Source organism: Notechis scutatus, chromosome 2, assembly GCF_049901735.1.
Source record: "Notechis scutatus isolate UNSWTSFEM ecotype Mainland chromosome 2, rNotScu1.2, whole genome shotgun sequence".
Taxonomy (NCBI): Eukaryota; Metazoa; Chordata; class Lepidosauria; order Squamata; family Elapidae; genus Notechis; species Notechis scutatus.
The window spans coordinates 52,866,070-52,885,276 of record NC_142010.1 but is presented as its reverse complement, the minus strand read 5'-3'; the positions used below and the strand labels follow the sequence as shown (position 1 = coordinate 52,885,276).

General features: G+C 37.4%; 1 protein-coding gene and 1 long non-coding RNA gene across 6 annotated transcripts in view; one reads left to right on the top strand and one right to left on the bottom strand.

Moving 5' to 3' along the window:
* Positions 1-19,207, top strand: part of FLNB (filamin B) — an 83,282-nt gene that overhangs the window by 56,128 nt on the left and 7,947 nt on the right. Inside the window, exons 25-40 of one of the 5 annotated variants that reach the window (XM_087954716.1) lie at positions 2,719-2,886; positions 4,708-4,770; positions 5,547-5,670; positions 6,576-6,732; positions 8,386-8,575; positions 9,662-9,909; positions 11,364-11,441; positions 11,950-12,052; positions 12,742-12,882; positions 14,237-14,365; positions 15,311-15,484; positions 15,839-15,997; positions 16,230-16,433; positions 16,957-17,109; positions 17,486-17,608; positions 18,895-19,161. In XM_087954716.1, coding sequence (XP_087810842.1) covers positions 2,719-2,886; positions 4,708-4,770; positions 5,547-5,670; positions 6,576-6,732; positions 8,386-8,575; positions 9,662-9,909; positions 11,364-11,441; positions 11,950-12,052; positions 12,742-12,882; positions 14,237-14,365; positions 15,311-15,484; positions 15,839-15,997; positions 16,230-16,433; positions 16,957-17,109; positions 17,486-17,608; positions 18,895-19,161 — 2,481 coding nt within the window. Of the gene's footprint in view, positions 1-2,718; positions 2,887-4,707; positions 4,789-5,546; positions 5,671-6,575; positions 6,733-8,385; positions 8,576-9,661; positions 9,910-11,363; positions 11,442-11,949; positions 12,053-12,741; positions 12,883-14,236; positions 14,366-15,310; positions 15,485-15,838; positions 15,998-16,229; positions 16,434-16,956; positions 17,110-17,485; positions 17,609-18,894; positions 19,162-19,207 lie in introns of all 5 variants that reach the window. The other 4 variants (XM_026677806.2, XM_026677812.2, XM_087954717.1 and 1 more) reach the window with 4 other exon arrangements.
* On the bottom strand, positions 16,300-18,827 carry LOC148132021 (uncharacterized). Its single transcript, XR_015747507.1, has 2 exons — positions 18,743-18,827; positions 16,300-16,500 (listed from the first exon to the last, which is right to left on the bottom strand). It is a non-coding gene; the product is annotated as an uncharacterized LOC148132021 (long non-coding RNA).

Genomic DNA, 19,207 nt, shown 5'->3' with positions numbered 1-19,207 from the left:
CCAGTTCTGCCAAGCCGGTAGCGGCAATGAGCAGTGGAGAGCAAATCGGTTCTCTCCGCCGCTCTGCCCGGGCTCCCATACTTACTTTTATCTTCTGTTTGTGAAGCGCAACTGCTTTGCATGGCACAGAAGAGTGCTGTGCAGCAGCTGCTGAAGCGACCGGGAGAGTGCAGGCTTGAAGGAGGTGAGTCAAAATGCTTCTGCACCTGCGCAAAATGCATGTTTGGCACGCGCATGCAAGCAAAGTGTGTGCTGGTGTGCAAAGCGCACCCACTAAGCCATGCCCACCAAACCAGTAGTAAAAGTTTTTGAATCCTATCACTGCTTGCAACTTAACGGTATAATGTGCTATTTTGTTTCTCAGATGAACTGATGTCTCAAGCTAAAACCTGACATAAATATAGTAACAGGAAAAACAGGCTAAAACAGGAAAAATCCAGCCAGTGTATTCAGGTTGAAGAAATGACTGGAGTAATTTGAATAAATATGTAAAATACTATTTTCATGCATTCCCTCCATCTCACTCACTATTCTCTCTACCTGCTACTTTAATTAGATAGTGAAAAAAAGTTGCTATCACTGGTGTAACTCTCCTGCATAAATAGGATATAGCAGTGTTATTCAGTTATCAATTTTAGTAGTATTTTAGGCTAGCTAAATAAATAAATTAAAAATAGCACCAAACCTACAAATTGGATAAAACATCCCGAAACAAGAGTAATGATTTGAAGGAAAGGTAAAAGCTCAGGGCAATGATAAGTGTCTAATAACTGGCAATGTTGGAATCTGATTGCAAATTATAATCAGACTAAATTGTAAATTTTTTATTTACTTATTTATTTTTATTTATTTGTCAAAAACTTACAATATAACAGAAACAAGAATAAACATAAGTTTAAATACAAGAAATAGGAACTAATAATTGGGGACAATAGGACAGGGACGGTAGGCACGATTGTGCGCTTATGCACGCCCCTTACAGACCTCTTAGGAATGAAGTGAGATCAACAGAGGTTAGTTTGAGGGCAAAGGAGTGGGGGTTTGAGCAGGTGACAACAGAATCAGGTAGCGAGTTCCAGACATTGACCACTCTGTTGCTGAAATCGTACTTCCTGCAATCGAGTTTGGAGTGGTTTACATTTAGTTTATATATGTTGTGCTCTCAGTGTTGCTGTTGTTAAAGCTGAAATATTCATTAACTGATAAGATGTTGTAACATATGGTTTTATGTACTATGCTTAGGTTTAATCTTAGTCAGCGTAGTTCAAGGTTGTCTAAGCCAAGAATCATTCCATTGATGGTAGTTCTTCTTTATTTTTAGACTAAATCAGATGTTGAATCTTTTTGGCTCGGCATGCCAAAAATTTGGAAAATGCCTAACTTGACTCTGCTAGAATGTTACACGTAGACAACCTAAATAAAAGAGAAACTGGTCCCTATCCCCCTGCCCCCCTCTCTAGGCCACCCTGAACAGTAACACTTGGTGGCAGCACTGAAGTTGGGCCTGTAGTCAAGGCCTGGGCCTTGACTTCAGCCCTATCAAGGCACTTGGGAACAGCCTTTGGGAACAGCACAGTTGCTTCGTGGCCCAGCTCTCCCCACAATCTGCTGCATGCTGTTTACCTTTTTCAGGTGATGTTCTCTTTCTGTTGACAGGCCCTTGTGGCCTACCCGAGGCTGCTTTGGTTCACACAAGGCCTTCGTTCTTGAAGCGGCTTCAGAGAATGCTCCTCCAGGGCCTCTGCAGCCTCTGAAAACTGTGCAAAAACATGGCTCTGTTATCACATGATTTTCAGAGATTCTTGTGACTGCACGAGAACGTGGGACTCTCATGTGATTTCTGGAGACCACAACCAATCTTTGTGTAGTCTCCAAAACCTGCACAAAAACAGGTTGTGGGTTCAAGCACAGTTGTTGTTTGGTCTTGGTAGATGCTGGCACATCATTCAGAACCTCATGGCATGCCATTTTTGATATATGTGTCATAGGTTTGCCATCACTGGTCTTCACAATTGTTGTCCATCCTCTTGGTTCCTTATATAATAAGATCTCATATTTTAAGATGGAATGTGAAGTTTTGTTTACATTTCATTGTATGGTCTCCATCACACTCAGACTGAGTTGCTGTAATAGTTTTCCAGTCTCATCTTCTCATAGTTGCATAAGTAATACTTCGCTGATCCTGAGATTTTTTTTCAGCTCCTTCCATTTTACCTTAGTTGCCCATGTCTTCATTTTCCTTCAGTCTGCCTTCATTTATCTTTAGGTTTTTACCTTTCACTTCATAATCTACACACTGACCCAACTTTTTGTGGAACTCCCTGGTTTTTACCCTTTTTACCCTTCAACCTAGCGAGTGAAGTTATTCCTAGTTCATGTATGTAGTTTTGAATTCCAGTCAAAGTGATAGTTCCCTTGATGATCGAAGTCAATTCATTTTCTGACAAGTTTTCTTTTTTGGGGGTAAGGACCATTCACCTGATTTTGGTTGAGCTTTTCCTGCTTAATATAAAATTGAATTTGAACTTCAACACAATCTTAAATCTCTGAATTACCAGTATAGGCATCCTTATGACTTAGAAAGCAGTGTGAATTGACCAAAGCTGTGGAGAAGGTTGCTGCTGTTTTGTCTTCAGAGGTTATAATGCAACCCCAAAAGCATCACATTGCTTAAGCGTGTTTATTATTGTTCAAAACTTGCTTTTGTTTTATTGGTAGGCAGTCCATTTAAAGTTCCTGTAAAAGATGTAATTGATCCCAGCAAGGTGAAAATAGCAGGACCAGGTTTGGGGACAGCTGTGCGGGCCAGACTTCCTCAAGTCTTTACTGTGGATACCAGCAAAGCCGGAGTAGCCCCACTTGAAGTTACAGTCGCAGCACTCAGAGGTAGGATGCTTCTCTCGATAACTTAGCATTTCTTTTAAATGAGAATGTATAGATACTATATACACAACTGTGTGACCTCCATTTCAATACTGAAATTTATAAAGAACTTATTTTTTAAAAATGGTCCCCAAATGGTGGTAGATAAAAATAGCACTGCATGTTTTTTACTGCTTTGTGCTGACTGATTATTTGTAGAGCTGCAAAAAGTTATCTGTTAGAGACTGCTATAATCAAGATAATCCTGACACAGACAATCTTTGGAAATCTCAAAGTAATTTTAAAAACCCAGATATTAATTAAGGGTGTTTTACCTGATTGATGAGTTCAGAGCACATCTGAAGAATTTATTATATCTAACATGGTATTTTCCAGGTGGCTGTCTGGAAATTCAAGGAGTTCCCATTCATCTGGAGGATACCAGATTGGGGACGGCTGCTGTAACAAATCAATATGTGTTCTCAATATATGCCCAAGAATGTAGCGCTTTGAAAGTATCTAAATTATAAGAATAAAAAGTACTGTATGTTCTAGGCAACAAATAAATATAGAATATATTTTTGCCAGTTGAACTAGGAAAAAAATCTCTAGGCTTCTCTTCAGTAATATTTAAATCATGCAAAGAAGATTCAAATTTATTTGTAGTTACTGAAGAGTGATAAATGATTGTCTCTTGAGTCAGACGGGAGCTGACACACCCACATGCATAAATATATACATCAAAGTAAGAATTAGGAAAGGAGGGTCAGTAATTCATGAGAATGTGAGACAATAGAAAGCAAATTTAATTGCTTAATACTGGATGATAAGCATTGTTGAATGAATAAGTGCAGATTTATTCAATGTAATTTTGTTTAAAATGGGATATAAGTAAAAATTTAATACTGCATATTATCTAAAGTCTAAACAGTCAAGCCTGAATGGCAGCAGACATGGGTTGTAAGTCAAAACATGTGGAGGGCAGAAGATTGTGTAACATTGCATATTAAGTAAGCAATGCTGTCTAATGAAAGATGGAGTATTAAATACCAGTGTCCAATATTTTAATTTATAGAATTTTTTATCATGCTTTTATTATTATTTTAAATAACTCAAGGTGGCAATCATACCTAATACTCTTTTCTCTTCCTATTTTCCGGTTTTCTGTGAAGTTAAATCTGGAATCTACCTATAGACAGTTGAAGAACTATTTAAAGCTGACCTATGTTAACTTTGCTGGCATCACTTCAGCAACCTTAGTTGAGCTTAAGCAAAGTCAGCCGTGGTTTGCACATATATGGGAGATCACCAGGAAATATCAGAACTAAGGATTAGACTGAGAAGTAAAAAAAGCTTCCCAAAAGATAATAGTGTCACACCACTTTAAAATACTCTCATGAACATGGATCCTGCGACCAGGCTTCAACATGGATTGAGAATATCTTTACCCCTAACAAAACTAACTTAGATTCTTTTTTAAAAGCACATATTTCTTTGACAATGAAAGTAACTTGGTGATGAATGGAAGCAAGTAGTTAGAATAGAATAGAATTCTTTATAGGCCAAGTGTGATTGGACACACAAGGAATTTGTCTTGGTGCAAATGCTTTCAGTGTACATAAAAGAAAAGATACATTTGTCAAGAGTCAAGAATCATCAGGTACAACACTTAATAATAGTGAAAGTGATGTCATAGTTATAATGATAATTATAGTGATATCAATCAGTGTGAATGGTTTTATGACCAGCTGTAAATAGTTTTCATCTAAACAAATTTGATAGTTTGACAGAGCTCTATATTTTTGGGGAGGGAATGATTTGAGTTAAATAGTTTTTTAATTCTAGCTGATGAGCCGGATTCCCAGTCATGGCGCAGTCCTTTGAAAACCCTTTCAGAGTTCTTTAGAGGTGAACAACCTGAGACAGGTTTGAACTCTCACTAATCAATTATGCTTTAACTAAATCTAAATTCTAACTGTAGCTTTAAGAAGAGAAGTTTATAAGAAATAGACTTCTCTATAGGCTACCACTGTTCTATAAAATATTGAAATGCCTTTTTACCAAAATCTTCCATGCTGAATTAGCTATGATAATCAAAATTGTATTTGCTATTAATCCTATGAAATGATTCTCTACATAAATCCATGCTTTGTGGAAATCCATGGTTTCTGGGTTAGACTTTAACCTTTTTCATATCTTTAGCTAGCAGCTCATAGAACACTTATTGGCTATGAAAATTTATTATTTTCTAAACTTCTCAATAGTTCTATAGTCAAACCAAAGTATTTTGTTGGTTTTTGTTTAGGATTTCTACTGATTGGAGTCAACATCTATTTTTTCTATTTGAGATGGGAAGCTTAGATTTAAGTATGTCCCATTACTGACCTAGCTAGTTCTCTGTATCTGGAAAAACACATTATTTCAATCTGTCCTTGATAGAAGATTCTTAGCTTTCAATTATGAATCACTTGAGTTGCTAATGAATAATCCTTTCTCTGATTGGTAAAGTCACAACGATAGAAATAAATTCATGCACTTGAACATGTCCTAAATAAATGTCTGTGCCGATTCCTTGAAAAGCTTCAATCTGTTTTTTATGAATCAATAGCATTTCTTTACCAATCAGCTCTGAAGCCTTGGAAAAGCAGCTGAATGTATCAAAATGTGGCCTTTTTCCTTTTTAGGATCTGCAGAACCTGTGCACATAACTGATAATGGTGATGGAACTTACACAGTAGAATACACCCCAACACAAGAAGGCCCCTATGCTATTGCTGTTAAATATGCAAATGAAGAAATTCCTAGAAGGTAAAATTGGGTGAAAAATAAATTATTCAATAGGACTTAAAAATGCATTGGCCTGGCTTCCTTAGTCGGAGCAGTTTGCATCTTTGGTGCGTTATTTAGCTTTAGTGCTTGATAGGAATTTTGAAGAAAGGGCTTCTGTTGCAAAGGTTCCTTATGCTTGCAAGAGAGTGGAAAGCAGTAGCAAAGTGAAGGTATTTGTTGGGGCAGAGAACCGGTAATCTTCCTGCAACTATTTTGCTGTTTAATATACTGAAAAATGCTAACTTGGATCAATCTAATCCAAAATAAGTGATCCATTCTGTTTTACAGAGTTTTTTAGTATAAGTAGAATGTAGAATAGAATAGAGCTGAAAGGGACCTTGGAGGTCTTCTAGTCCAGCTCCCTGCTCAAGCAAGAGATTCTATAGCATTTCAGACAAGTGGCTGTCCAGTCTGTTCTTAAAAACCTCCAGTGATGAAGCACCCACGATTTCTGAAGGCAAGCTGTTCCACTGGTTAATTGTTCTCACTATTAGGAAGTTTCACCTTGATTTCATGTTGTTTCTCCCCTTGATTAGTTTCAACTAATCCATTGTTTCTTGTCCTGCCCTCTGGTGCTTTGGAAAATAATTTGACCCCCCTCTTCTTTGTGGCAGCCCCTCAAATATGGGAACACTGCTATCATGTCACCCCAAGTTCTTCTTTTCCAGACTAGACTAGCCAAACCCAAATGCTGCAACCGTTCTTCATACGTTTTAGTGTCCGGCCTTTGATCATCTTAGTTGCTCTTCTCTGAAACTTTAAAAGTGACTTGTTGTTAGGAAGTCAGTATTTTTATTTTGGATAACAAGTGGGCATCTTTAATGTGAGTTGAATGAATTCTTCTCATTTACATGCATGAATAAACAAATTCTTTCTCTCAATAGCCCATTCAAATTAAAGGTGCTTCCAACGTATGATGCCAGCAAAGTGACAGCTAATGGGCCTGGCCTCGTCTCCCATGGGATTCCAGCAAGCATACCTACGGAATTTGTTGTGGACACTAAAGATGCAGGACAAGGACTTCTCTCAGTACACATAACAGTAAGATATTTCTACCTCTTCTGCTGTCTGTCCTCCCCTGCCATTCCCCACCTACCTCAGTCTTGAAGTATGTAAGTTATCTGTGTATGGTGGGGAACTTGGATATTATTATCTTACACATTGTGGTATTTTAAGTATATCAGCTTCCCACAAAATACCTACTTTTTGCTTCTCTTGCACTGGTGTATTTCGCTTACTGATTATAAAAATGTAATGTGACCATTGCGTCCTTGGAAAGCCTGTTGATCCTAATGAAAGTTGACCTGATCATAACAAATCATAACATTTTTTTATATGAACTATTCCTGGCCTTTCCAAATTCCTTAAAATTAGGCCAGTCTGCAGCTTTCATCATGAATGAACATAGACAAGGCTCTGTAGAAAGCTCATACATGTTTTGGAACACTCTCTTTCACGGCTACTTTGTTAGATGTTCAGAAAAACTTAATGGCTTTAGAGCAGGGGTGTCCAACCTTGGCAACTTTAAGACTTGTGGACTTCAACTCCCAGAATTCCTCAGCCAGCTTTGCTGGCTGAGGAATTCTGGGAGTTGAAGTCCACAAGTCTTAAAGTTGCCAAGGTTGGACACCCCTGCTTTAGAGAGATGTTGGCTAGCCCCTAGAATGATTAAGGTTGTATGTCACACAATGAAAAATAGAAACAGAAGATTCATGAAGTATACAATGTGATAATCTATATTATGAAAAAAATGGACTTTTTTTTAGAATTAGAGGGGAATCTCAAGGACTTCTGACTACTTTAGCTATTACTGGTGAAAACTGCACAGTTTTCCAATGATACTAGAATTCAGTACAGGTTGAGTTTTAACCATTTGTTTAGTGACCATTTGAAGTTGCAATGGTATTGAAAAAAGTGACCTATGATTGGTCCCCACAGTCACATGGTTAAAATTTGGGTGCTTGGCAACTAATCATGTATTTATGATGGTTGCAGTAATCCAGAGTCACATGATTACCATTTGCAACCTCCTCAGCCTGTTTCTGATGAGCAAAATCAATGGCAGAGACTTAACATTCACTTAACAAATGCTATGATTTGCTTAAAAGTCATGACAAAAAATAGTTGTAAAATCGGACCTGACTCACTTAACAACTACCTTGCTTAGCAATGGAAATCCTGATCCCAGTTGTAGCTGAAAGTCAAGGACTACCAGTATTTGGCAATAACCTTGTTTAAGAATACTGTTTGGTAACATCTTAGGGAAGTTGTGAAGTTGTGATTGCATATAGAATAACTGAATTAATTTACTTCCGGTTGCGGCTTCTGGTGAAATATAGATTTATGAAGTGTGGTAATCAGTAGTACCAGCTATATACACATTGAGTGGATATCTAGGGCCATTGAAATTTCAAGTTTCTTGCATCATACATGCTTACTTTCCAAAGAATATTATCTGAAGGGTTTGTCATGAGATGCAATGTTAATAGGAACTAACATCCTATATTTCTGTGGCATGGTGCCAATACAGTTCTTTTTGTTCTGAAGCAACCATTTTAAACAAAACCAGTATTTAAGAATGTAGTCATCCTAAGCACTCAAGCTGATTTTTTCCTCCATTCATATACCTTATACTTGTCTCTTGTTTGTGATGAGGCTTGTTATTTTAATGGTGGCTTCATTTCTGGCATTCAGGATCAAGAAGGGAAACCAAAGAAGGCAGATATTCATGACAACCAAGATGGCACATATGCAGTAACGTATATCCCTGATAAGACTGGTCGTTATTCTGTTGGCATTAAATATGGTGAGGATGATATACCTCTTTCTCCATATCGAATCCGTGTTTCCCCAGCAGGAGATGCAAGCAAATGTCTAGCAACAGGTAAGTCCTTACTATGATTTTACAATTAGTGCAAAGTGGTAGTGTAATGAGCCATGGTGGCGCAGTGCTTAGAACGCAATACTGCAAGCTACTTCTACGGACTGCTGGCTGCCTGCAATTGGCAGTTTAATCTCACCGGCTCAAGATTGACTCAGCCTTCCATCCTTCCGAGATGGGTAAAATGAGGACCCAAATTGTTGGGGGCAATATGCTGACTCTAAACCACTTAGAGAGGACTGTAAAGCACTGTGAAACGGTATATAAATCTAAGTGCTATTGCTATTGCTGGTGGTCTGCTAGATATTGAAAAACTGAATAGGGTGGAAATGGAGGATGCTGGAAATTTGATTAAAGAAGAATCTTACTTTTATAATTTTGCCATAATTCTTAAGAATTGAATAAATTGAACAAATATTACTGGCTTCTTGTCTTCCCTTAGGTTTATTTAGAAATTGACCTTGTACCCTTAATAAGTTTATTTGGATTCAAGCACTGAATGCTTGAATCTAGTATGCCAGCTTACTTTAATCAATTAGTAATGACCCATTTGCAGTAGAAGACATGACAGTGCAAATCTCTTGACTTTTTCAAGTTGCTAATATGGACCAATAATTTCAAGAAGAAGAGAAATTAGTATAAGATGTGTACTGCAAAAGGTAGTCTTTCCTTTGAAGTTCTTAGGGAAGGTGATAAATTCTATAGGCCATGAGAAAATGGTGCCGGTATCCTGCAACATATGCATGCAAGAGACTTCTCTAACACAATGCTAACTACGAATGCTAAGTAATGAAATGAAAAAAGCAAATGTAGATTAATTTCTGTCAAGTACTATTCTACAAAGCAGTAAACAAGATAGTTTGTTTTTAAAGTCTTTATGATATCATTGTTGCCTGAATTAGTGTTTTGGTTGAATTGGATATGTTTTTAGTAATGCACATATCCAAGTGAAAACTACATGGTCATTCTATGACAGTTCAAGGTTGACTCAGCCTTCCATCCTTCCGAGGTGGGTAAAATGAGGACCCAGATTGTTGGAGGCAATATGGTAAACTGGTCTGGTAAATCTTCATATTAACTGTCTTTCAGGCCCTGGCATTGCAGCAACAGTGAAGACTGCTGAAGAAGTGGGTTTTATAGTAGATGCTAAATCTGCAGGCAAGGGTAAAGTCACATGCACAATCCTGACACCAGATGGTATAGAAACTGAAGCAGAGGTCATTGAAAATGAAGATGGAACATATGACATCTATTATACAGCTGCTAAACCAGGAACCTATGTGATTTATGTCCGCTTTGGTGGAGTGGATATTCCTAATAGTCCCTTCACTGTCATGGTAGGAAGACCAGCTGTTTAATAATATTTTCTTAGTGAACATAAATAGTGATGCAGATTGAGGAACAATTTCAGTTAGCAGGCAGTTTGATATCTATGCTATTCACTTACAGTCTAAATTAGTTGTATAGTTGTATAGAAGTTTGCCAGCCTTAACTGCAAATGTTGTCTATATTTGCATATTTTATACCTGTTATTTATGGCATCTGTTGGTTTAATTCTAAATAATATATTTCTATAATAGTTGCTTTTTGTAATTAAACATACAATATCCAGCAATGAAAGTGTACCATAGATTTGCATGAAACATAAGTGTTTTTTTGGCCATAAATTATACTGTCTTAATTTTTCAAATAAGTTATAATGTCCTTTATTTCTTTATTGTGCATGCTTTCTCATTTCGGCCAATCACAGATTTTACCATTTGTAAGAGTTCCATTCAACTTACTGTCCAGTGAGGTTTGGCTGTGTGCAGATGACAGTATATGTAAAATATGGTGACTAAGGACAAAGTCAAGTTGGTTACACAATAGTCCCCACAACAGTTCAGGGGATACCTTTTAATACATCTAATGTATTTCAAAAATAAATCATAAAAATTATATATAATTTTTGAAATACATTAGCATTTGCACTTTTAATGCTGTTATAGAAAGTTCTAAAATTTCATTCAATAAATACTTAAGAGAGGGGGGCATTTTGAGGAGAAGATGCAGAAAGGCACTCATCTTTTCCCAGAAGTCATCTTCTAAAGCCCATCACTGCTACCACCAGTTTGCATTTTCATGTGTCTTATTTACCAACTGAAAAGCCGTTTTGTCTGTTTTTTAAAAAACAATTTGGTTTGGGGCTACCATTCATTCTTAATACTTGGGTACAATTGAATGCAGAGGGATAGATTTTATATTATAGAGCTCTGAACTGTGGAAATTGGGAAGCAAATCATAAATTCACTTCAAAGAGGTTTTGAACAAATTTCTTACCATGAATGCTATCTAAGGATTCCTTTCTGACCTGTCTTCCTTCCATATCTTAAAGAGATGAAAAGACATCTTCTACTTGGTTCCTACTTACCTGTGTGATTTTCCTGAATTGGTTTTTTAAAATTAGTGACCATAGGATAAAATATTGCCATTTAAGGTGGCTGTTTCTACCTCTTATACCCTTTAGTGTTTTAGTATTCTATTACTTATCTGCCCCCTAAGTTAATAGGTTTGTTAAAGAGCATATTAACTGCTGTTGAGAAAGTGGACAAAATTGGAGAAAGCACAAAGAAATTTGAGATTGACTTGCTGGGAACTACCATTCAAATCTTGTGTGCTCCTTTTGGGTTAGGTGATAACATTCCTGTTCTGTAATATGCTTCTTTCCCACTCTGTGTATTTGGTATTCTTTTGCTCTGTGTGAAGAAATAGGGGTTCATTTTTGTAAACTGTACTTTTTGCCACTAACCAGGCCACAGATGCAGATGAAGTTGCAGTATTGTCTCAGGAGCCACTAAATGCAGCCTGTCCCCCTGGATTCCATCCCTGGGTACACAATTTTACAATTTTTTTCCATGTTCCATTCAAGAAATGACAGCCTGCCTTTCTCTTGGGGTTGCTTAAGCTTGCTTTTGTGTCATATCTTAGCGGTGGTCCAAGTGCTACTTTGGAGGAAGCCAGATTTAATTCAGAAATTTCTATTCATTGCTGTGCTAATGACTTTTTGAGCAACTTTTAACATCACAATCATTTCAAGGCTCCTAAGGTATTCTGTCCTTATAAAATTGCACATCAGTTTTCTTCTAGCCATATGAAAGCAGATGGCCTTTATATTCTGGTGTCTTAAACAAATTAACTTTCCTCTAGGCTGTGACAAATTGTTGTTCTTTCAGATGGAGCCCTCCTTGTTTGTGCAATGTCTTGCAACTTCATTGTGCCATTTATATGTTCTAAACATCTTTGCAATTCAGTGGTGTCTTCATTCTGGAAGCAGCAGTCTAAAAAAGTTAGCCCAAAATCTTAACTGTACAGATAAAATTACATTTTTTCTTCTTTAGGTCACAGAGGAAGCATGTGCACCTGATGGTAGCGTGAATGGTGTAGGCTTTAAGCCCTTTGATGTGATCATTCCTTTTGCCGTAAGAAAAGGAGAAATTACTGGTAAATAGTTTACTGCATTCAAAATCATACTGTAGATCACCCAGCTTGCTAGCATCATTCAAAATTCTTTGCTCTGTGAGAGAGTCTTCATGTATCTGAAGTATAGAACTAATTTCATAAAATTTGCAGTTTGATTTGCTTACTATATAATCAAAAGGGGATGATGGACAATTACTTCTATTAAAATAGCTATTCTTAGTTTTGCACAGTGGACCATTCATACTTAGTTACTTTCATTAGTCCATGACAATTTTTCTACCCTCGTGATAAAATGTAGCTATCCAGAATTCTTAGATGCTATAACTCTTGGAAGGTTCCAGGTTGGGGAATTATAGTCCAGAACACCAAGACCAGATTGAATTCTTTAAGTCTATCAGGTTTTGGCAAATCATACAAATTCAAGGTATAATTATAAAATTCTGAGGTAACAATAATAGATGCTATTATAATTTTGTGTACTCTTAAACAGTTGAAGAGGCTGATTTTAAGTTATTACTAGTTATACTCTACTAACGATATGAAAATAATCTCCAAGTCTCTGATCAAGGTGGAAATGGGAGCCGGAAATAGTCCAATTCTCTTCTTCCTTAGATTAATTTACAAAATAGCCTGTTTATATTGTATAGGCTTGAGAATGAAAATGCTTGGATGGCTTTGTTTTTGTAAAAATGTAATCTTACTGTTTTTAGGAGAAGTCTACATGCCTTCAGGAAAGACTGCAACACCAGAAATTGTGGATAATAAGGATGGCACAGTTACAGTTAGATATGCTCCTGTTGAGGTTGGGTTACATGAAATGCATATCAAATACATGGGCAACCATATTCCAGGTAAGTACCAATTAATTCTAATTAACATTCATATTGCATTGCAAAAGAACTGTGGATGAATGGGAACTGTAATTATGCTTAATGCTCTAGATGTTGATGACTTCAGGCTGGTAAATGGCTGAAGTCTCGATTTGCATGATACATTATAAAATGAGAAACATTGGGTTAAAGAATCAAGAATTCTTACTGAATGTGTGCCAGATTTAAAAAAGCTTTGGCTCTGTGAAATGAAATTTGTTGCTATTCCCCTATGGTCAACTGAAACATATAATTTTGGGGTTGATAAAGATTAAGAGCTGTACAAAAAGCTTGTGTAAAATATTAGGCCTTCTTTCTTTAAATTATAGTTTGCTCTCTTTTATACACTATAAATAGCTGAATTTGATTTTTGAAGTAAATTATTATCAATCACCATAGATTTGACTGCTTGTTAACATATTGCTGGCTTGCATGAATTATTTAAAAATACGCATTGTATGAAAATCCTTGGCTCTGCTCCTTTAGTATTGTACACAGGAGAGAAATTTAATAGGTTGGAATATATAACAATGTATCTTCATACAGTATGTTCCGAATTGTAGTGCTTCAGTTGCTTTAGGGCGTGTTTGATGGTTTCTGTCATTTTAGTTATTTATCACTTTCTAATATGTGGTGAGAAGAGTAATTTATGTTTCTCATCCTGATACTTTCATGGGATATGGACAGATAGTGATTGCATGTTGGCTTATGCATTGCAAGTAAATGTCCAAAGTGTAGGCAGTGACAATATTAAAAGGAATATTCTGGGCACATCCAGTTAAGATGGATTCAATTAATTTAGAATGCTTAGCTATGTTAGCTTAAAGCCTATGAGTAAAGCTAGGAATAGAAGCACCATTAAAGCCTAACCACAAAAAAAGCCTTCATAGGGCTTTGACAATTTTAATGGTTTGGCTTTTTCTTGCATACAGTAACAGATGTGACCCTGTAAGTAATAAAATTGGGACCTGTAGTTTGTTTGTTGACAGAAAACAACTGGACAAGAGGGTCATAGAAATACATGTATGCCTATCATTGGCCAAATAAGTCAAACAAGTAATGTTATGTTTTATTTTTGTTTATTTTTATCCCAACTTTATTATTTTTATAAATAACTCAAGGCTGTAAATATACCTAATATTCCTTCCTCTATCTATTTTCCCCCACAACAACCCTGTGAGGTGGATTGGGCTGAAAGAGAGAGTGTGTGAGTTTCTGGCCCTGATCCCTTGTTGAATGAAGGACATTTATAATCCCTTTTGGAGAGGCAAAACAAGTAAAAGCATTAAAATCTATGATACTGTGTGTACTGATGATAGACTTTTATCCTCTGTAGAGAGCCCCTTACAGTTCTATGTGAACTATCCAAATAGTGGAAATGTGACTGCTTATGGACCAGGCCTTGTCTATGGTGTAGCAAACAAGCCAGCAACCTTCACCATAGTCACAGAGGATGCTGGTGAAGGTAAGTATTAGCTTTTTAGCCAGGAAATTTTTTTTCCTACCAGTTCGGTGTAAGCGCGCACTTTGCAGCATTTGCAACTCACCTTCTGCTGCAAGCCCTATGTGTAAAACAGCTGACGCGCAGCAATCAGCTGTGCTGCGTGAAGCATCTGAGGTTGAAAAACAGGAAATAAAGGTCAGTATAGAGCCAGAGGGCCCAGCAGCTGATCATTGGAGCGAACCAATTCACTCACAGATGATCATGGAAGATACTGGTTTGGCCGAAACAGGCTAAACCAGTAAAATACCACCACTGCTTTTAGCCCTCAGTACACCAAAGATGAAGCAAATTCTATTTGAGTGTGTTCTTTAATTTGCAAGTAAGCATTCATATGAGATTGAATTGCTGACTTGGAGTTATAAAGATATTTTTTAACAATGAATATGGGCATAATTCCTCATGTCAATATCTTATCCAGGAGTGCATTATGATAATCATATTTGCTTAGGCACAATATTTCTAAAAGGGGTTTTGCTACTTTGCAGATATTACAATATTACAAATATACTTATCATATTTAAAGGTTTAGCTTGAGAGTTTCTCATAGGCATTGAGTAAGCTTTGTGAGTAAGTTTGGAATCTGTTGTTAAAACATCACATTGAAGAGATAACAACAATAATCTAGGAGAAATTATGCATGCTATGTTACAACGTTAGCATTCAATGTTTGTAGACCATCAAGTTCATCATTCCACTTCAGTCAGCTTGGCAAACATTAATTCCCATAATTAAATATGATGATTTGATTATGGAGATGTTTAAAAACAAAACCATATTACTTGATCAGAAAATCTTCCAAGAAGTCCCCACACATCTGAAACTGCAAATTACTCTTCATAATTTCAGCCTAAGTATTGGAAATATACATAGGACAACACTAGTAATGTTTTTCACCCAATGTGACAGGTGGCTTGGATTTGGCAATTGAAGGTCCTTCAAAAGCTGAGATCAGCTGCATTGATAACAAGGATGGCACTTGCACAGTCACTTACCTGCCAACACTTCCAGGAAACTACAGCATATTAGTGAAGTACAATGACAAACATATCCCAGGGAGCCCATTCATTGCCAGAATCACAGGTATGAGAATATAAGGACCAGGTTTCTGATCCATACAGTGTGCTAGATACAGTGTGCTACATGGTTTAGTTTTAACACTTCAACATTTTAAATATGTTAACATTTTCATAAATTCCAACAAAGCTTGAGATACCAGTAAAATGTGGAAATGTCAAGATTTTAGCCAAGGATTTACTATAAACGCATTAGAAATTAATAAGGAGCATATCCAGGTTTTCAGTTGGACTGTGGTCTAATGATGTCCAATTTAGAGTTTCCATTTCTTCAACCATAATGCTTCATCTAGGAACCACTGAACTAGAATAGTCTTGGTTATGTTGTCTGCTGGTCTTAATGGGATTCTTCTTTCCTAAGATGACAATAGGAGGCGATCCCAAGTGAAACTTGGCTCTGCTGCTGACTTCTTGTTAGACATTAACGAGACTGATCTTAGCCTCTTGTCAGCCAGTATTAAAGCCCCATCTGGCAGAGACGAACCTTGTCTTCTGAAAAGACTGCCAAATAACCACATCGGTAAGTCTCTGATCTTCTAGGGAGGCTGTGTAATTGTTTATGATTTTTTTTTTGTCAAGATCACAGTTAAAAGCTGATAAATAGCTTAAATTTGAATCTCAAATTTTGTGAGCACTAATGCTGCCTGCAATATCAGACCCCTGCTGGGAGGGGGGGAAAGTGGCCAAGGTGTTGCTCTCTTTGTGTTGTGAGATAGAGAATTGAAATCTTTTTGCCATGTTTTATCCGGCAGGTATCTCATTCATTCCTCGAGAGGTGGGAGAACATTTGGTCAGCATAATGAAGAATGGAAGCCATGTGCCCAACAGTCCAGTGTCCATTATGGTAGTTCAGTCTGAGATCGGTGATGCAAGTAGAGCAAGAGTTTCTGGTCGTGGCTTGGTTGAAGGTCGCACTTTTGAAATGTGTGACTTCATTGTCGATACCAGGGATGCAGGTCAGTAATACAAAGCCTCTTCATTTGCATGGACTTCTTATGGCTTAACTTAGGAAATTGCCTATTCCTATACATGTAAGAAACAGAAAGAAATACAATTGACAGTTCAGTTGATTTGCCATTGTTTGAAGCAATTTTGTTCAACTCTGCAGTAAGCAATAACATTGTCCAGTTTCTATCACTGGACAAAATTAAAACTTTTAGTTTAATTCCTAATTTGAATTGTAAATTGTCAAGCTCAAAAATATAGAATGCTTGGTTCCCTGAGACTGCGTACAAAATAGAAAAAGATTCAATGGTGTACAGTTTTGATAATTAATATATTATTGTTATATATAACTCATAGTGTTATGGTGTATACTATATATATTATACCCAAATCAAATATTTGGTGAGCTCTGCCCATGAGCATGTCCTGACAGAAGAAACTTGTAATCTCTTGATTTTTAAAAGCTATAACTTCTAGGAAATACTTTGTAACTGTTCATCATTATAGGTACTCACTCTGCCTCTTCTCTTCTAGGGTATGGTGGAATATCATTGGCAGTTGAAGGACCCAGCAAAGTGGATATCCAGACAGAAGATCTTGATGATGGAACATGCAGAGTGTCATACTTTCCAACTGTGCCTGGTGTTTACATAGTGTCAACTAAATTTGCTGATGAGCATATCCCAGGTAAGAATGAAGGGAAAGTTAGTTAAGTTAAGCTAGTTGTTTTGGTAACTCACAGTATTACCCTTTTATATTCCTAACAGTACAAGTAGAGCTTGATCATCTGGACTGTGAATTCAGTGCACTTTATTTAATTCAGTGCTCTAGGTTATTTAACATAACACTTTTCAATGTTGAACTGTGTAGTGTAAAAGGATGGCTCTCTTTGTATTCATTATCAAACATTAACTGCTTCATGTTTAATTGTTATGATGTTATTATACATCGTACAAGTCAGTCTTGTAGCTAGTATCTTTCTGAAAACTCTACCTACCTAAATTTTGGTATCTGCACTGTTGATAAGTGGAACTCAACATGGTCTTGTGTATTTTAATTAAAGGCAGTCCTTTTACTGTGAAAATAAGTGGTGAAGGCAGGGTCAAGGAAAGCATCACACGCACCCGGCGAGCTCCCTCTGTAGCCACTGTTGGAAGTTTGTGTGATCTTAACTTAAAAATTCCAGGTAAGTGTTGTCATTTAATAAACATTTAAATGAATAGTGCCTAGACAATAGCAGAGTGATATTTAAATAAAGTGGGCTATTAGCAACCTTAAACTTTCATTAACTTGATTCTGCTCTACTGTGTTTGCTTGAACAGAAACAACTTGAGTTCTCCCAACAGTCAAAAGAACTCACAATAAAAATTGTGGCTGACCCAAAGATATTCCATGAAGTTCCTTGGTTGAGAGTGGACTTGAACCTGGGCCCTGCCCAAGTTCAAGTCCAACATCATAAGCAATGACTGTTCTCCATTCATAATTAATCTTCAGTTTTTCAATTCTTCATTTGTTTTTGAGCAAAAGCATTAAGTGTTTGGCCTTTCATGCCTTGTACGTAGGTACAGGTAGTCCTTGACTTACAATTGTACATTTAATGATGGTCCAAAATTATGACAGCCTTGGAAGCAGTGCTTTTTATCCTATAAAGCTCTTTATCCTATAAAGCCATCACAATGTGCTACCCCCATGGTCATGTGATTGCAGTCTGGGTGCTTGGCAACCTGTTCTCACGATTGGTTGTCAAAAACACCTCTGTGATCATGTGATTGCCATTTGCAATCTTCTCTGCAAAGGCAGTGGGGAAGCAAGTAAGGAAGATTGTAGACTGCTGCTACATGCTGAGAGGGTGCTTATTTCTTGGGGCTGGCCTCTTCCAAAGATTCTGAGCTCTGTTCCTGCACCCCACTGAAGGAATTCCTTTCCGTACATCCACACCTCTTTCAGCCAGCCCTCAGAGATAACAGAGAATGAAATCCAAGCAGAGGGACTTCACCGTAAGGAAAGGAGCACCAGATGCCTCAGGCAGGTGGAGGAGGCCCACACAGGTTACGCACAAGAGTCTCTTCACTCATGGGCTGAAATCATATTTGGATGTCAGCAGGAAAGATTTTTAGCTCTTGAATACAACTTCCAGGTATCTCTCTCCCGCCGCCCCGCCAATGTACCCCACATCCTTACTTTGTACTCCATCCACTTAAACAACCTACCAGTCATGAGGGCAATCTCATGATGTCTCATTTAATGACTGATTTGCTCAACAGCTGAGATCCCGATCCCAATTGTGGTCGTACGTCAAGGACTACCTGTATCTACTTACTTCTTTCATCCTTACAAGTGTCTTTCGCTGACTGTAGTTATGGGAGAAGGGAATCACTCCAATTACATGTATGCCTGGCGGAATACCTGTCTGTATGGAACTTCACAGGCTGTAGTATTTCAGCTTTGTTTCCTTTATTTTTTCCCCCTAAGAAATTGATATAGTTGATATGTCGTCCCAAGTAACCAGCCCATCAGGAAGGATTACTGATGCAGAAATAGTCGAGCATGACAAAAATACATACTGCGTCCGCTTTGTGCCACAAGAAATGGGAGTCCACACGGTGGCTGTGAAATACAGAGGGCAGCATGTGCCTGGCAGTCCATTCCAGTTTACAGTAGGGCCTCTTGGTGAAGGAGGAGCCAATAAAGTCAGAGCTAGTGGTCCAGGACTTGAAAGAGCAGAGGCTGGCATCCCAGGTAAGACCTTTTTCTGCTTTATTCCAACCTCTCAATACCTTTTATT